The sequence below is a fragment of the Gadus macrocephalus genome, chromosome 2 (genome assembly GCF_031168955.1).
Source record: "Gadus macrocephalus chromosome 2, ASM3116895v1".
In the NCBI taxonomy this organism is placed as follows: Eukaryota; Metazoa; Chordata; class Actinopteri; order Gadiformes; family Gadidae; genus Gadus; species Gadus macrocephalus.
In genome coordinates this window covers 8,216,370-8,236,226 of record NC_082383.1, presented here as the reverse complement: position 1 = coordinate 8,236,226, position 19,857 = coordinate 8,216,370, and the positions used below count along the sequence as shown (strand labels likewise).

Here is a 19,857-nt window from a genome sequence, read left to right as displayed (position 1 = left end):
AGTGTGAGTGTGAGTGTGAGTGTGAGTGTGAGTGTGAGCGTGAGCGAGGGAGAGAGATCAGAGTGACAAAGGCACTATAACAATTTAGTTTACTTGTCATCCTCAAGGTTCAGGATACATCTTCTCTAAATGTTAATTTAAACTGGAATTGGGTATAAATGCATTAAATCCACATCAACATCCACATCACCTTTAAGGTTGGTTAGGCTTAGGCATCTCTCCCCTTCTTCCAGTATTTACTGTAAAAAAATCCTGGGCAAAGTCCATGCACTTCAAATACCATGGCATAATTGGTGTTCCGTTAGTGACGTAATGTTTATTTTCTTATTTGAAATACAATACAGTTAAAGCATAATTTACACAGTTAATTTCTGAACACACACAATGTAATTGCATGAATTGACGTCTCGTAAATGTGTTTCTTGCATGTTGTAAAAATGTAAATACATAAATTGATGTACTCATCACCGAGATCGCAAAGGAAAAATATCCATGATATCTATACTAATTGAGCATAAATTACAGACATTCTGACACATACAATTAAATGATTCGTATAACCGATCACATCCGATGAATTCAGGTGTTTGCGAAAAAACATACATTGGAAAACACCCTGGCATGTGCAATTCTATAACTGCGATAATGTCAATACATTTTCTGTTGCAGTCCTATTTATTGAATCAATAGGGCTATAAAACATTTAGTTATAGATTATGCTTGAACACTGTTCAATTGCTTTTTGTCTGATAAAATGGGAGGGCTCAATCTGTGATCTTCAATCCAAATTGTGTTAACGGCCTTCCAAAGGGAAGGCTATTACATATCTAACATCCATGGTTAGGGAATAAGACCAAATATAGACATTAAGAAATATACGTTTCTTGTCATAAATAATGTTTGTAAGAGAGAAAATCTGATCACACAAATAAGAAGATGGGGGGGCGGGGGGCAGGTTTACAGACTAACTATGGAAGGAATTCAATGCCACAGTGATCCATGCCTAGAGCCACAGTAAAAAAAGAATACGATTTGAATACATGTGCTACAGTTGCATAAAAAAGGAAAATCAAACCATTTTTTCAAACTAACCACTCAAAGAGACGCTTTTGATTGGTCAAATACGAAACGAAACGGAATCCATTCAATTAAAAATCGACCAATGGGGAAAGAGGAAAAAGGACATAGCTTTGGTGACCACAGTTAAAATGCTTCAGAAACACATTAGAAATCCCGAATGCAGAAACACGTTCCCTGTATAGTAATAAATTACTATAATGTGGGATGGTAATATCCTGCAAGTTTGGAATTGCAGTATTCTGTGCATTACCTTGCCATCAGTTTTACATAAGAGAAACTTCAAAACGGCCATTTTGAAAATCTATACATACTTTTTAGAACCCCAAGTGTATATCTTAACGGTAAGGTAGACAACAAGGAGATGACCAACGGGGCGAGCAGGACCATGCAGGGGAAGATACAAACTCCAACATGAGCTCTCTGTCGCAACATTGGCTCAAACACTTGTAATTTAATACAAGAGATTCCCCTTTAAAAAGGGCAGAAAAAGCACGGGAAATCCACATGTTAAGCCAGAGTACAGGTGGCTTCACATCGGCGACGCCACATCAGAGCTCAGCTCCATGTCCAGAGTGAGAGAATCTGTGGAGGAAACACAGAAACCGGTTTATAGTTGGGACTTTAGGTAAAAAAAATAGGCTTTGCCAGAGCCCGGACGGGCAAGGCAGTCCCTGACACATGTGCCAGTTTTACTACGACTTAAGTGTTAACCATTCAGCATACTATCCAGAGCCACTGAGAGTGGTGCTATAATGAACTGGGCACACATTTCAAGTGAACGTTTCTACATGGCCCCTCTCTGAACACTCATTCTCCCCGAGGGAGGACGGAGAGGTCAAGGAGGAGGAGGAGGAGGAGGAGGAGGAGGAGGAGGAGGAGGAGGAGGAGGAGCATCTGTGCTCTGGAAGACTCACCCAAGGGCCCTGGGTTGGGCTCTGCTTCATTATGCATCAGGGAGTCCAAGGTACGAGGGGACATGGGAAACAGGTCGCTGGTGTTCCCCGAGTTGGTGCTATGGACAAAACAAGAACCCAGACACATCATTTCATGCATGTAAATCATACACAGACGGATAAGAAATGGTTTATGGTTAGCATCAACACCGGTTTATGTAAATGGCGTGATCTCCACACCAACGCAATTACAATCTCAGTTGTCTATCTGTTTTTTTTAACCATAAGTGACAGCTGATTCAAACTGATAAGGTTGCTAGCATGCTAAATCTCCCATTGCTATGGGCTACACTTCTCTTGTTACCGTCCTCCACATGCATACATACAGACTGATAGTTAGCAAAAGGGTTACATCTTCTATTCTGGTTCTCACAAGTGTGACGTGCCCTCATTTTAACAACGTGTGAGCTTCAAATAATCAACTGCAAACTTCACTTTCACAAACACTCATTCATCTAGCTAGATGGAGGACAGGTTATGTGTGTAAAAGTGGCAAAAAGCCAGTTGGGGCAGTTAGTTTCAGGTAGAAGGCAGGACTTTGACAAACGTCAAGGCAAGTATATTTCAAATTCAACTCTTGTTAATGAATGGGCCATATGCCAGTGAAACTACAAAAGTAGTGAGTAGTATATTTTAAAAGCTTGAATTAACTGAATAAATTAAATAAACTGCAATACATAGAAGCAATCACCAAAATGTCCGAGAATTTAGGCTGTTATTATAACGGGTTATTAAGCAAATAGGCCTCGAAGGGCATGTGGTTCAAGCCTCATGCATTTACATTTACGGCATATAGAAGACGCTTTTATCCAAAGCGACTTACATCGGTTAATACACACATTGACACACCGACGGGAGAGTCAACGGTGCAAGGCGACAGCCAGCTCGTCAGGAGCAGTTAGGGTTAAGTGTCTTGCTCAGGGACAGATCAACACTCAGCTAGGAGGAGCAGGGTATTGAACTAGCAACCTTTCGGTTACAAGACAACTGCTCTACCTCCTGAGCTAAGCCGACCCTATGCATGCTCAAACACAAACACATCAGTGCACAACAGTTCCCCCTCTTCATATGGTTAACGCGGCCTAGGTCTAAGTGCAATGAGCCTGTGACGTGAAACTGGTAAAATAAAAAACAGTGACATTGGTAACCCTCGGTGAAAGACAATTCAGAAAACGAATAGAGAGAAAAGCACTGGTTTAAGAAGAGTGTGGATAAAGATTTGTAAAAAAGACAATTCTCCGTAATGGGAAGTCTCCATGCAAGCTTTCAATTGTTAGTTAGGGTGAATCCCCAATAGTAAATTCGGAAATATGCCGCAAAACTTATTCATTGATTGTCACGGTTTCATCGGTTTATATCATTGTGGGATTGTTGAGATTTATGATAGGGGAAATGAAAATGGCAATTGCAAAACAAAAGGGTGACTCGAGGAAGATGAAGAAGAAATCATCAGTGGAAAATGACATGGGGGACTCTGGGAGACTGTTTGGGTGAAAGGTTCCTGAAATGGGGTTGGGTAAGATCCAAAGAGACAGTAGGAGTAAGGAGGTGAGTAGGACACTGTGGTGTTGGTGACAGTTGGGTGGTGAAAGGGAGTGCAACGACACCCTCACAAAACAGGGACACACACACACACACACACACACACACACACACACACACACACACACACACACACACACACACACACACACACACACACACACACACACACACACACACACACACACACACACACACACACACACACACACACACACGCCATCTACAGAAGCGCATACCCTGGGAATGCGTTCCCAAGCAGATCACTGTCCGGGAAGTCCATGAACACGGAGGGACACCTATGGAAACAGGTGAGGATCTCACTGAGGGGAACGTCGCAACACAACAAATAGCAATCAACCCCCCCCCCCCCCCCCCCCCCCCCTCCCCCCACCCCTCCACGCCAGCACTACACGACACCCAGTTATCACCCCAAAAACGCCCGACGCAGACGGCCCTTGTGAGTGTGCACAACGCCATGGGCACCATTGCATTTAGACCTGGCTCACCCGAGGCAGGGGGCACCCCAAAAGGATAGATTTACTAGTTAAAAAAAACAAACGTTTACACCCAAATGTACATGTATTCCCAAGTCAAATGTCTTTAAAGTTCTAACAGTGGATTGCGGAGAAAGGTGGAAGAGGGTGTTGATTATAAAAACGATGAAACATTCCGTGAATGTGTTTCCAAGTGTTCTCTAGTCTCCATAATGGGGCCTTTGTCCTTTTCTCCCCTCCAAGATGGAACTGAACGCTAATGGTGAATGTCTCCAGGCCACTTCATCAAGGCTCCCTTCAAGTGTTCACATCATAAACTCCAGTCATGTAGACGCACGGGGGCATGACAGTGCTACACTGAGCAAAGCTCTTGTTCCCTTGAGGTCTTGCATCATAGACCTGAGGGCAGTTGCAACCGTGACTCTGGTTCAGATTGAACCAGATTGAAGTCCAACTTGTTTTTGCGTAACGCGTTTTTTGAATCCTTTCCAAGGCTAAATTACATGAATGTTTATTTGCATACGTTTGACATGAATTGAGCCAGAAACTAATCATTCTTTGTGTCACTAACGCTTAAAATGAATACTTTGGAACCCTTGAGGGAGAAAATATTGAAATCATGTGTACATGTTAATTCCTTTCGTCTCTATCGGTTAAAATAACATGAATAAGATGGGGGGAGAGGGGGGAAGGGCCCATTTAATGGACAATTATGTCTGCACTCAACACTGGACAATCCTGTTGTTTTCGGTCGCCTAGCAACAATAAATGCCATCCCTTCAGTACGCATGGCGCTTCACCCAGCGGCGTGCTCGGTAAAGCACGCCCACCCGCCTGTACGGTACTCGCCACTCTCTTCCGCAAGACCAGAATAAAACACACTCACACGCACAACGATGGAAACCACAGAGCAGAGCTGAAATGCTAACTCAGGGAAAGGAGAACAGGAAGAACAACAACAAAAGAAGGATCGCCACATAACCGAAGGAGCTCACATGCTGTTCACAGAGGAAGAGCGTCATGCTTACGGTTCATGTAAGCATCAGACTTTAAGGGGAAGGGGTGGATTACTCACGGGGTAACGCAGATGAACTTGGTCTTCAGGTACGGCTGAATGGCTGGAATGACAAGGGGAGAGAGGCAGGCTTTGAAGAGTAGTTTCATTCGGGGGAAGTAAATCAAAAACATAAAAGAAACCGTATGAAGGTTTTTTTACACGGTTCTATAATGCACAACCCTAGGGAACCCACTCATGAACTACATGATATTCCATGCGGGGAAGGAGCAAAGGTATTTTAAGAGGTCGATTGTGTAGACTTGAGCAGCTCACCTGTAAAGTTTGTTTTCAATAGAAAAATACATATAGAGACAGTACAAAGGTATTTCTATACCCTGCTTTAATATTGTCAAGTTAAAATGCTTAACCCCAGGGAACCCACCCATACACTATTTTCTCTGTGGGGAATGGATGATGCCAAGGCCAGGTATTTTAAAAGGTCCAGTGTGTAGAAATTGTAGCTTGTAGCTCACAAGTAAAGGTCGTTTTAAATAGAATGCAATCACATGTCATCATGGTAAATGATACCCATCAATTTCCGTTTAGCGAAAAAGAATTTTTCCATTCTTTTTCTTAGACATTATTTTACTATTATTTTTGCATTATTTAGAATTTGTATTTTACTTTTCTTCAAGGGAAGGTATCTGTTCCCAGGTAAAGGCACTGTCTGCATTACGTTGATATAGAAATATAATAAACAGCCTTTCAATTAAAACAAAGTAAAAGAAAAACACACAAAAAAAACAAACAGAAAAAAGGAGCTCACTGTTCATGGGGTCTCCTCCCACGTCCGGCTCCGGGACTGCCTCGGGCCGGCAGTACTTCCCGAAGGCGTCCTCCTTGGGGATCTCGGGGAAGAGGTAGACGAGCGGCGAGACCAGGATGTTGGTGGCGTCCATGATCTTGTAGCCCATGATGATCTCAGCGAAGGACATGCTGTTGAGCTGCTGCTTGGTGTACGGCTCCACTGATTGGATCTGGGTCTTCCCTGCGACACAAACTTCCGTTCCTTTAGTTGTTGTCTTTGGGGTGGTTTTCCGGTGTCACCAGGTGTTGTGGACTGTGTGTTGGATGATGTGCTGCTTTAAGCAGCCTCACTTGGGCCCCCCCCCCCCCCCCCCCCCTCGAGTCTGGCAGATTGAGCTGTGCGATTGGGTGAGGCTGTAGCCCTAACGGTGCCATCCATGCACACAGGCTAGATCGTGCTTCACCGCGCAAACACACACACACTCAAGGAGCGCTCTGACATGGCAGGATGGAGCACTTGCTCTGTGTCTAATATTACTTCAAACTCTACAATAATGTGATTTACTCATCATCAAGCGGTGTGCTGGTGTCAGACGAGCCCAGTAAAGACCCGTGTGCGACAGGGATAACGACTACATGGGGGTTCACCACGCGGAGGTCAGGGTGGAGACAAAGGCCACAATGGATAACAGAAACTCTTTGTCAACGTGGCGGCATCTGAAGACGCTATAAACACACTTTTTTAAATAAAGTAAGTGTCAAATAAGTGAGCAGTTAGGGTTAACTGCTCTACCTCCTGAGCTAAGCCGACCCATACTGTAGAGAGTATTTTTTAGAATATGTTTTTCCCTTGGTTAGAGGGAATAGCGGGTATGTGTCTGTCTCTCTGTGTTACCTTTCTTGTTTAGCTGGAAAGACCTTACTCGTAACAAAGGCAACTCTGCGGGTCGACGTCTTTTTGTTTAAAGTATAAAGAAGAAAGTGAATCTCATAACTGTTGATTGACTGGACTGTTGTATGAATGACTGATGACGATGAATCCCCTTATACGTCTTCTAAAAACGACTGATCGGCCTGACTGGTGCATGACTGATGGATCAATCATCTGATCCGCTCTCTAAAAAACAGATGATCGGCCTGACCTGTCCATCACTGTCGATCAATCATCTAATTGGCGCTCTAAAAACCGGATGGACGGATGACGGAGAGCCTCACCGTTGATGTCCTTCTCCACCCAGGTGAAGGTGATGCCGCCCTCCTTGCTGCTCTCACTGAAGCGGAGCAGGAAGGTGCCTGGGGGCTTTGGGCTCAGGATGGCCCTCTCCCTCTCTTTGCTGATGAAGCCCATGATGTACCTGCACGAGTGGAACACACCGAGAGTCTGGTCACGAGACGCAAGGGAGTCAAACGCCTAATCAGCAGCCACAGATGGGACCAAGGGATGCTGGAGCTTACTCAAACAAACGCAATCAACGAGATTGTAAAACTAAGCTGAAACTGCTCAAATAAAGAGAAAACTCAAATTATTTACAAGGGAAATCTGCACTTTATACCTGAGACTGCAATATTGGGTATAAAATCATTGTATTATTGTATTTAAACATTGATGTAAAGTCTCATGTGTGTCACAGATAAGGCGACAGACTTACATTTTTGTTTGTAATAGGGATGGGTCAGAATATTAGATTATTCATTCCCGAGGGTCAAAGTCGATTTTTAACATTTGGGCCATTAACATTTTTTCCCATTCAAATAATCAAGAAATAACGGACGGAACTAATGTTGGACAGGTGTCCAAGGGCATTATCCCGCTCACTTGCCATAGAAAATAAATGAAGACCATTCATTTATAGGGGGACTATTTGTTTATCAACACGGTGGATGTGCGTGCAGAATTATCACCATAAGAAAATTTGTTTGACCGATTGCCATGGTTATCTCCGTGTGTTTAATTTGCAGTTGCGGTGTTAACTAGCGATGTTGTCAGCTTACTGTTACATTCAACTGTAATCAGAAAACGTGGTTATATGCTATAGACCCTATAGTATCTGTGGAATAAAGGCTGGGACAAATTTCAAATTATAAATAAGTACTCTTTATATTGAAAGTATAGACCGTTGCGATTCAGCCTTTATACCGCAAATACAATAGCATCTTACCGCGTTTTTGGATTACAGATTAATGCATTTTTCAAAATTTACCAGCTCTCGTTTTGACTACCTTAGCAAGTAGTTGTTGTTTTGCGTTTAAGATATTAAGTGATTTCTTGCCGATGATCCATGGCTGCCTTTGTGAATGTCGGCACACATCGAATAATCGATTATTTGTTCATACCACCCCCCGATTATTCGACCATGAATAACTTGAGTTATTCCCATCCCTGGTTTGTAATAACATCATGTTCTGATCCATCTGGGATCAATACGAGATTGAGGACACAAAAGGCCCCCCAGCCGCGTCGTCTTACCCCTCGTTCCACAGAGCCAGGATGTACTTCTTCACCAGGTCGATGATGTTGTCCAACCACACCCAGAAGGAGAAGCCTTTCCCTGCCATGTTCTCCTAGAGGAGGGGGGGGGGGGGAACCAAAAAGTCTGTTGAAACCTCAGGTCCACCTATACAGTCGTGTACCGATGAAAGACGGTCGACTCTTGGGTGAACTTCAGATAAATTACCTTACAGAACTTGGCCCAGGTGATCTGGCAGCCAGAGTAGTTAACGCACGGCCCTGAACCCGAAACAAACGCTGTGTCAACATTGTATTCATCTTCATCACTACCGCGCGCACACTTTAAATCTTTTGATTTTCACACAGTTAACGATAAACAAAAACATGATTATGATTCCAGACATTCGCTGTGGGGTTCTTAGCTCTCGCTCCCTCGCGTCCGCTCACCTAGGAGCTTCTCTGCCAGGGTGGTGAGCTGCTCAATAGTCAGGCCTCTCTTGGTTGTGGAGGAGAACTGCCAGCTCAACACCTCTGCCACCTGGTCCCAGGTGCCCACGGGGGGCTTGGTGAAAAAGTTTACGTTCTGGAGGGACACACACACACACACACACACACACACACACACACACACACACACACACACACACACACACACACACACACACACACACACACACACACACACACACACACACACACAATCCAGAAATGAATGTAAAAATAAAAAAAACGAACCTCTTTATGCTTGCTAGGAATCAAAGCAACAACATATTTGCAGTATTCACCAAATAATGCAAAGTAAAGTACTTTTTTTAAGCATGCTTTTGGTATGAGATACTGTTACTATAAATAGTGTTCTTTAGACAAATGTGAACAAAAAGTAAATTAACCAGAGTTCTCTTTATGTCGAGGAACACACTGAATAATAATTATTATTTTAAAGACATTCAAAATACACACATTTTCTATAAGGCCAGTTCAGCCCCCGCAACACAAGAGGGCGCTGTCATACCTTGGGGTGATTGGTGAGCATGTTGTACCACAAGATGGAGGCCCAGGCGTTGGGCATCTGGCAGATGTTGGAGATGACCACAACTGGCAAGGAGTGGGTCTGCAATAACAAATCAATATCGATACAATTAGACATGAACAACTTAACCTCTAAAGATTGCGGTTACAGTTACTGTAAAATTGCAGAGGTGGACGAGTTATGTTGCATCAATTTAAAAAGAGGTTATCTCCTTCCCCTGGGTGTTAACTGCACCTTGTACGTTTCCCCATTAGCAGCCTCTAGTGGCTTGAATAGTAGCTACAGATCGAACACGGAGGTGGGACAAAAGTGGACCAGGATAAAACAAGGTAAGGTAACAAGGAAAAAAACTTCCCCGGATGGATTGGATGGTCACATTTCATTCTTGAGAACAAATATTTGTGAAAGGAGTACATGGCTTCCCCCTTCAAAGCAGACAGCGCCTCTGACAAAAGCATGCACCCTGGGCTACAAAGCAGGTCATTCAGATAAGATTACACGCGCGATGAACTGTGCACTTCTCACTTTACATCAAACAGAGACGCCATGCAACACAGCAAGATGACACAACTGCTAGCTCAGTATTACCTTTCATTTCCTGTATGTAACGACGACTGCATTGACAACGTGTTCTTTGTAGTGTGGTGTGCCGGCGCACGCACGCACGCACACACGCACACGCACACGCACACACACACACACACAGCTCTAGATTCAGATCACGTGTCTTGCACGCAGGACTGTGCTAGAGCAGACATTCACTTGGTCACGGCAGCATGAACAGCACAGTCAGTGTGGGTGCACGGTTAAATAGACTGAAGCAGGTGGAGTCCGACCGTCAGCTCAGTAGGATGCGGTGTCGACACACGGTTGGATACTTCAATTCACGGTTACTTTAAATACTGAATGACTTGTGAACACTTATTAGCATGTGGTTGATCAAACCAATCGTAGTAGTCGGTTCTGGCTATACTGAAACATCTGTTTCCAAAGTCATAAGTCAAAATGACTTGCTCGTAGGCAGAATCGGCACAACAAAGGGATTTGGACCAGTTCGATTGGTAACGGATGTTTGAGTGAAATCCGGAAAGAGGGTTACAATGGTTTAATCACCAAGACCGGTATTGTCTGCTACATAAGTGCTCTACCATTCTCTTATTTACCAATAAGAGCGTTTACAAAATGTTTGTACTTTCATTTCGAAGCAGCCAAGAACCCAGAGCACATTAGAATGGGTGGCGCACCATTCAGTGGGAATCAATCCACCGCCTCCGGCATGGCGTGACCCAGCCTCTGGCAGGCTTAATGCCTTGCTCGACCAGTTGAGAGAGACAATGCGGTAGCATCGTCCATCTCTCACCAGTCGCCCATCGTAGCCTCATGGCTCGTAACAACCACTGGGGTGAATGTGATCCCTGGTCCCTTGTGTGGGTTGAAATTATATCAAAAACAACTCCTTCACTACAAGGAGGCCCCAGCTGCCACTGAACCAAATACCCGCAGTGTGCTGTCCTGACTCCACAATAGTGGAACAAGCTCCCCACTGACGTCATGACAGTATAAACACGACAATTTCCGCAGTAGCCTGAAAACTCATCTGCTCAGACTGCATCTGGAAAGATGCATCTGCCCATGGGAAAAAAACGATTATATATTATATAAATATTATGATTATATATATATATATACACTATGTCTATCTCTTCATTCTAAAATGTCATGAGTACTTGCAATTTATGGGCTGTCACTTTATGGTTAAATGCACTTCATTTAAGTCACTTTGGCTAAGAGGGTCAGCGTAGGGTCAGAGTATGTATGGACCGCATGTTTCCACTATTCCGATGCCGAGGGGTCCTCCCTTCTGCCCCTCGTCCTCACCTCCAGATCTATCTTCAGGCCCTGGTGGTAGACCTCCGTCTCGAAGGTGATGAGGTGGAGCTCCTCGGTGACGATCAGCGAGGCCTGCAGAGAGAATACAGTTCAGGTCAGAAGTTCAGGTCTGCATGTAAATGAGGCGTTTATATACAAAAAATTATAATAATCAACAAGAACATCCTTTTGTTCTTGCAGAGGATGCAAGCTGGATTTACCAACAAAAAATTCACTGCTAGTCATGTCTCATTCTTTTTTTCAAGGTCTTATAATGTCTCAATTGCCGGAAGTGTAAAGGGAGACGGAAGGAGTGGGTTGAAAGAGAGAGGACTCTGTATTAGGACAAGGTTGCTTTAGGGTTAACACGTACATGTCTGTATGTGTCTGTATGTGTGTGTGTGTGTGTGTGTGTGTGTGTGTGTGTGTGTGTGTGTGTGTGTGTGTGTGTGTGTGTGTGTGTGTGTGTGTGTGTGTGTGTGTGTGTGTGTGTGTGTGTGTGTGTGCGCGCGTGTGTACGCGCGTGCACTCACGTCGCTATTTGTCCGGCCGCCATTGCCGCACCTCTGCTCTCTTAACGTCTGCAAGGAAACAGAGAAGTCGTTAGTCATTAGAGGAGGAACACTAATAAAAACAGGCTCCCATTCCAGCCAGCTAATAATAGGTGCATTGGCCTCACCAAGTGTTTGAATTCGGCAGACAGGCTGCCATTGTTCGACTCTTCCATGTTCATGACTTTGGTGTTGGTGCCCAGGATGTTGAACTTCCTTGACCTGAAAAACAATAACTGAATAAAAATCTTTTTGCACACAATTTGTTCTCTAACCATGGAGATAATGGAAGGTGACAAATATATTTGTAACATGTTAAATCCAAAAAAGAACAAAAATGTAGAATCTTACCCTCGAATTGCAGCCACATCCCCCGATTCCCTGAAAATATTATTGAAAATCGATTAGTTCTTGGTCCTACTTGTAATCATGATATTGAGTGTGATGTGTGTGAGGCTTAACTCACTTATCAATACAGACTTTGATCTTCAGCTGGTAATTCAGTTCAGGAAACTTTACCAGTAACCTGCACAAATAAATGTTGTACCATCAAACATTACCCCGTATTTTCTTAAATGTTTGGGATGGTAGAAACCGTCTATTATTGAAAAACAATACAACGCCTCCTCATGAATACCTGACTTTGTTGGTGAACTGCACTCCTGTTTTGATGACTAGCGGTCTGTCTGGATGCATTGGCATACAGGGCTGTCTTTCGACCACAAAGGCACTGGAACAGAAAGTATAAATATTTGATTTAACCACACGCACACGCACACACACACAAACCAGAGATAAAACAGAAGAACATCTTGAAAACAATCCAGGATCATACCAAAAAATATGGTACTATGTGTGGCAAAACTACACATAGTACCCCAATATACGTCGTGAGACAATCCTGATCAGACAGGTCCACATCGTGTTCTATCATCAGTCTGGCCATAAGCCCCATTGAAAACCTCTCCTAAACACGTCAAACTGACGAGTTTAAGTTCATGAAGAAAATTGCCGCACAGAATTTCAACAAACAATGTTGAACATTGGCTGCGCCAAAGGAAAGTTAGACACTCAACAAAGAAATCCAAACCGTTTGATGGGAAATGCAGTGAATAACAATGCTCAAAAATGGCCCGGGAATTTGAATGGAAGGCTTTTATCAGAGGCATTGCTTTTCTATTGCATTAATTCTGAACAAATTCAAAGAGCAAAGAGAGCAAGGCCATCACTCGGTTATTTACAAAGATCGGCCTTGATTAAACAACGTAAGGCCGTACAAATATTTTGGAAATCAATTGCATAACCCTAACCCGAACCCTTGCATAAGGCTACAAACATTCACTCGGTCCCCTTTGCTAACCTCTTCATGAGGTTCCTGAACAGGTCGACGATCTTCTCCTCCAGGGCTGGCCGGTGCTGGATGATGGGGTCTCCCTTGTAGGAGACCTTCTGCTGCAGCTCCTCCAGCTTCTTGATCTGCTGGCGGATCTGGAGCTGGGACTCGGCAAGAGACGTAATCCTGCGGGGAAATAGAGGGGGAAGAGATAAGATTCATGCCTTTGACATGTTGATTCACATTCTGCCACTCTGGTATAAGGAGGGGTCTGATTAATCGATTATGCGATTATGGGTGCCTGATGGTCAAAATCGATGTTTAACATTTGGAAGGTTACTTTTTTTTTTATTCACCTTGAAATAAACACTAAGTAACGGACGTAACTAATGTTGGTTCTGCGGCACTATTTTCTTTTGGCGAATCATGCATAGAAAAACAATGTCAATGTCAGCACTCATTGAACAATGTATTTATAAAGGAGTATAAATAAATTAGTTATTCACATCCCTCATCTGGACTTAAGGAAAGGTAGCAGATATCAAATGTATCATAGGTACTTAAACTTTCCTAGCTTACGGGGGCAGGATATTCCAGCAGTTGTTTATGAGTCACTTTGGATCAAAGAGCCCGATAAAGTAAATTCCAAATTGTAAACAATCTTTTAGAAAATGCCCACACATTTCTTTTTTTGACATTGTTCTATTCAAATAAATGTCAAAGGGGCAAATCATGTATTGTGGCTCCCCGACCGAAAAGCTCTGTCACAGTTTTGAACGGGTTCAGGGTTACCATGTCTCCAGGCGGTCCAGGCAGATGTTGGGCGGCCCGCCGATACAGGCGATCTGCTGCCTCCGCTTCCAGTCGGCCAGCTCCTCGTCCGTCAGGTTCTTCTGAACAAAGTCCATGGCCGTCAGCAGACCCCCCATCTCCGTCACGATTTGCTGGAAGAAGAACAGAGCGACGCCAGTCAGTCCACCCACCCTCAAGAGAGGACGTTTCTTTCTTCATGATCTCATCAGTCACTTATTGTTCTCAGTTCCTTGCAGTCTCATTTCCACCTTTTTAAAATTTTGAAGAAAAAAAATGAAAAATTATTGTATTGGCAGTACAGGAAAAAGCAACAGGGAAGCGGGTTGAAGAAGAGGGGGAATGAGATGTAGCAGTAGACAGATGGGAATCAAACCTAAGTCGGTATAAGGCATATTGCCTACGTGGTTAGCGCATTAAACCACCAAACTGACCCTTCACTACACACTTGGCTTACAACTTCTCCTTCTACTTATTTTCAGTTGTAAGGTTAACCAGTAATTGAGTGCATTTCTGTAATTGTACATTCCTTCAATAAGGTTTGATGCTGTTATTGCTTAATGTACATCAACCAAAGATGAATGGCTTTCGCGTCGAGATTCTGCCTTCACACTAGCCGACTTGTCATCTGGAGAAACTCGAGCCTAGGATCTTTTCCCTCCCATCTCCCTCCCCTCATTAGAAGTCAGGTCAATACATTGACTTGGCTCTGGTTACACCCCAGCAGCCTTCCGGACTGAACGGCGTGGCTAATCGTACCCTCCTCAGCTGGTCCAGGGCACTCAGCATCTGCTCCAGCTGGGCCATCTTCTGCCTTGTGGCCGCAGCCTGGCTGTTGCCGTTCAGGTCCTGGGACAGCTCTGAAGAGCACGAGAGGGTGGAGACATTGTTTACTTTCTCTGAAAATGTATAGGCTAAAAGGAAAAGAAAATCTGTCCCCCAAGTCCGTTGTTTCATCAGGATTTAATTAAAACCCTTTAACGCAATGCACACCTCCTTGACTTTTTAGGGTCTTGTAGTTAAAGTCAAAGTCGTCCTGTAGATTCTCAAGCATTTTCATCTTCTGCTCCATGTCCTGCAAACGACACATAGGCATTTCAAATCCATTATGTTCTCTGTTCAAACATGGGAGTCAATGCATGGGTGACACGCTTTGATACACACAAATAAATAAATATAAATATCGGTTATATATTGATGGTCTTTTCAGCAACATGGACAGGCCCTACCTGCACCCTCTTCCTGATGTCCTGGAGGTTGTGCTCTAGGATCTGCTGTTTCTCCGTAACCACGGTCCCGGAGGGGTGCGCCGCCTGGCCGTCCTGCAGAGGCAATATCATCATCATCATCATCATCATCATCATCACCACCACTAGTTAATCCTTCTCACTGATATATGTATATACAGTAAATATATATACGGTCATAAAAAAAATGAAATGATCTCTAGACTATGTAAATAGAGCAAAGTGCGGTACAGGATTATTTATATAAGACGTGTTTTCATACGAGTTGATATTTCTTTCTAATGATCTACCTTATTTACATCAAGGTCCAGGTGCTAACCTTGGGGATGCTTCTGTCCAAATCCAAAGATATGTGAAACATGATCCACACGAATGTACCTTTTCGCTATTATTTTGACTTATCGGATCTATGACTTATAACTGAACATTTAACAGTTAATAACAGCCAACACGACACAAGTGTTGCACTTGGGTTTGCTATTTGTTCCCGTCTATTCTGAAATGCCCCTATGCCTAAAATTAGGGAAACTTAACTAATTTCTCAGTTCAATAACTGGACCGATTTCCCCGATTAAAATACACTGCACTACAAATCCCTATGGGTCCAGATGACGACATCCCTATGGCTCCAGACGAACCCTACCCCCGTCCGCCCCATCACACACACCTGAGCCGCGGTGGTGGCCGTCTGCAGCAACCTCTGCTCCTCCCACAGGCAGCGCGCCACGATGCGCGCGATCTCCATGGGCTTCTCCAGGTACTTGCTCTGGAGGTGCTGCTTGATGCGGCGAAGGTTGTGCTGGTACAGGACGTTGTTCTCCTGCAGGAAGCGGCTGTACTGCTGGTCGATCTCGCCCAGCAGGTTGTGGAACACCAGGGTGGCGTGGGACTCCTTGTTGGCGGCGTAGGCCCTGGAGATCACAACACCACGGATGTGGTCAGGGTTTAACAAATGGGGGATTCTGAGTGTGGTGGATTGGGGCCGAGATACAACTGAATAGAATTACAAAAATAAAGCATTGTACAGCATATAGAATAAAGAAAGATTGATGAAGACATAGAAAAAAAGGATACAATATTTTTTTATGCAAACATTTTTCAAATATATGGTGAAAGAAATGTGCGGTTGAGAAATGTTGTACAGTTGCATAAATGGCCAGGGGTGCCTATTTATTTAGTTGTAATTATGGCTAGTGGTGAAGGTTGCATTTGTTTGCCAATAAGCAAAACCTTTGGAGTAGTTCTACTGGCTGAGCATACAATTCCTTATCATGGTGCCTTTTGGCATTTTAGGGTTGTATGATGAATGTTGATAAAACTTCCTGGGAACTTCCTGGCTGACTACCAGTAAAAGTGACCTATGTGAAACTCGAAAAAACACACCATGTACCGGAGAGAATGCCAAAGCATTGTTATTGATATGATAATTGACCACGACTATTTGGTCATATTGAGTAATTTAGCCGATACTTTCAGCAAAAGAGAAGAACAATGAAAACAGAAAAAAGTCAATAACGTTAAGGTAAGGATGGTGATCAACTTCCAGGGAACTTCATGGTTCACTACCAGTAAATGTGACCTATGTGAAACCTGAAAAACACACCTTGTACCGGAGAGAATGCCAAAGCATTGTTATTGATATGATAATTGACCATGACCACTTGGTCATATTGAGTAATTTAGCCGATACTTTCAGCCAAAGAAAAGTACAATGAAAACAGAAACAAGTCAATAACGTTAAAGTAAGGGGTATGGTCTCTTTTACAGTCAAGGATGACTGCCTACAAGTTAGACTGCTGGGGACACTGAGGGATCGAACACAGTCCCTTTCGGCTGGGAGTCGTACACCCTAATCCCCATAACTGATCCCGTATCTGGGGGCCAGTGGCACATATCTGAGGAACACCTACCAGTCCTGGCTCTCGATCCAGGGAGCGAGGAACTGCCGTAGCTCCATGGGGAAGCTGTCGCTGTACAGGTGGTAGAGCTGTTCCAGGTACCTGGTCTCCAGCTGCTGCAGCTGGTTCCACTGAGCCATCGTGACCCCTGGAGCCTCTTCAAACCACCACACGGCCAAAAGGAGGATTATTAAGTTGTTTTCTTCTTAAGAAACGCTGTGACTTTAAATGAGGTGGACCATTCATGCCAAAACAGCATGTTTTGCACATGTGAAACAGACCCAATCAAACAGCTGCTCTTTCGTAAGAAACTACCGCTTGCCAAGAACCAAAAAAAAAAGGACGCTTCTTGATTAGCAATGCTACTTCTACTTCCTTTTCACTGAAAGCTCCGCCTCCGCCAAGAAATACCGGCCTTCCCAGCTGTCAACTAGCCTACCTGATCGGCTGATGGATTAGATGTCATCCCCCTCCCCCAGATATCTTATATTACTCTCATAAAAAATCTATAGCAGCGAGACAAATACACAGTTTGTCGCTGTTGTCCTGCCTTCTAGTGACACGGTTGACTGATGTATTCCAGAGAACAATGTTGCAATGGGGTTTTTTATGTTACAACAGTTCACCTGTTTACATTAAAATATGTACTTCTATTACAGGCGAGGGGTTATTCTACAAAATTGTTGCCAAAAAAAGGACTCTAATGCATTGCCACATTGGTACGATTACTAAGAGAAGCAATGAGTTGTTTTATACTTTTAGAAGACAATGCATATCTAGGCCTACACACCCATCACACAAATTACTGAAAACATACAAGGCAGCTACAGATGTATCCTTCTTTTCCCATTACTACAAAAATTGACACTGAAGGTTGGAAGTTCGACAGCACACGTGTTAAGAATATTTGAGCAAATAATAACAACAACACGGACACACAAATAAAAACACTACACTATTAAGCAGCAACAACACTGATATTACAGATTTGTAAATAGATTTGTAAACATAGTTTTCGCATCCTAATTTCGTTTCAAGAGGAACGTGTGTTGAATAAAAAAGGCCAAGAACAATAATTGAGGGACTTCAAGCCGGTTGCTTTTTAGTTGAACTTGTGTCATGTTAAAATTTCACAGACTTCTTGTTGGATTCCCAGATCTGTACTCTGCATCAATCTGCATCATTCTACAACACGCCGATCTAAGCATTTAAAACATTAGGTCCCGATGATTACTGCTAATTACGGTGGTTAAAACCTTGCACCTATGCTGTTGACATCTTGTCATCAATAGTCATCTTCAAATAAACAATGGTAGGTAATCTTCATATTAACCAAAGTCATGGTAAGACCCCACTATAAGGCCACAACCATGTCAACAATGAGGATAGTTCAGTACTGGCAGTCTGCAACTGCACTGCAATCATAACCATAGTTTTGAAGATGATGTCCAGTCAAGACATCATACTGAGGCTCTCTCCCCATCAGGTTAGCTACATCCAGCTTTAGGACACGATACCCTGCAGCAGGTATCGAGATGGGCGTGACGACTAGTCAGCCAACAAGATCATAATAAACAGGATAAACACGGTACTTAAATATATGAAATATAAAATGATTCAGCTAATAGTCTTATTATAGTAGTCGAATACACACAGAAAAAAAAACGCACAAAATTTAAAGGAAAGTGCACTTGTATACAGCAGCACTGACGTCAATGATAAACAAACATAAGCAAGCAAGAACATAAATCAAACCAGATTTTCCGCCAACTTGGTCTATAACACAACTTTATACGTGAACCTTTGATGACAAGTTTGGATGGCATCAATGGCCTACTTGCCACTATTGAAAATGCACGGCGTCGACTCGACTGCAATGCAATGGATACTCTAGAAAGAGGCTGAACTCATTTTCAGCATTTAACGAAATGAGAAACATACACACAGATAACAATGAACAGTAGGCTATAACTTCATGACACGTACCTGGCTTGTTTTTCCTCGGTTGGAAAGTTGGTCAGCAACGAATAAATGTGGAATGCAGATTGGTGTAAATAAGGGGCCTAAAATCCTAGATCTATGTTTGTTTTTATACTAAATAAAAATCAGTCTCGTCGTATTTGTTACACGGCGAAGACTTCTCCTGTGCGCATAGTTCTTTTTCCAGCCCACCCCTGCATTGCAGCCGCTCCAACCATCCACGACCCGTCAATTCAAAGATTGGCGTGTACAGAAACCAATCACGAACCACAAGATTGTTCCGGCCTATTATTGTTTCGTTTATTGCCGTCGAAGGCGGGATAATATATCTAAGGGGCGGGGCATTCTGTTGCTTTCGCAATGGCGCTGTTCTAGGATGTCACTCCCTCCGCGTGTGCCTGAAATGGCTCGAAGTCAATCAGCTACAGCGGGAGGGTGTAGCGTTAAACAGAATAGCCAGTCTGGAAGTCATCTGAATTACTGGCAGTGTTACGTCATCACGGGTTTATACGCCGAAGCATGGACACTTTCACTTACAAACAACACCTAATAAAGAAAAAACAGGGACCTTTTTACAACCAGCACCACGAAGAATCAAAGAAAATATAAACTTTATTTTTATTTTTTTAATATTTTTTTTTTTTGTCAATTATATATGACTATTAAATTACAAGAAATACATAAATATTCAACTTAAAAACGGCTAGGAAGCATATCTGTTTATGTTGTTGAGAAGAATATTGTCTCTGAATGTCAAGCAATAACAAACAGCACTGTTTATTGCCCACAACCACATTGTCTGAACAGTACGCTG

At 43.3% G+C, this 19,857-nt stretch overlaps 1 protein-coding gene across 3 annotated transcripts; it reads right to left on the bottom strand.

The window, feature by feature from the left end:
• Positions 1-290: 290 nt before the first annotated feature.
• stat3 (signal transducer and activator of transcription 3 (acute-phase response factor)) lies at positions 291-19,252 on the bottom strand. Of its 3 annotated transcripts, none has more exons than XM_060039125.1 (24): positions 19,050-19,252; positions 17,076-17,220; positions 15,833-16,076; positions 15,148-15,240; positions 14,912-14,993; positions 14,678-14,778; positions 13,901-14,052; positions 13,136-13,294; positions 12,413-12,505; positions 12,242-12,301; positions 12,127-12,156; positions 11,904-11,997; positions 11,758-11,805; positions 11,234-11,317; positions 9,338-9,436; positions 8,773-8,908; positions 8,552-8,604; positions 8,344-8,438; positions 7,092-7,231; positions 5,896-6,117; positions 5,148-5,190; positions 3,815-3,898; positions 1,995-2,092; positions 291-1,662 (listed from the first exon to the last, which is right to left on the bottom strand). In XM_060039125.1, the coding sequence occupies exons 2-24, from the start codon at positions 17,201-17,203 to the stop codon at positions 1,610-1,612; spliced, it is 2,391 nt and encodes a 796-aa protein (XP_059895108.1). In that variant the 5' UTR covers positions 17,204-17,220; positions 19,050-19,252; the 3' UTR covers positions 291-1,609. The 3 variants fall into 3 exon arrangements, with proteins under 3 accessions (XP_059895108.1, XP_059895115.1, XP_059895123.1); XM_060039132.1 differs by having other exon boundaries at positions 3,815-3,874; XM_060039140.1 differs by lacking the exon at positions 3,815-3,898 and having other exon boundaries at positions 19,050-19,251.
• Positions 19,253-19,857: the final 605 nt, after the last annotated feature.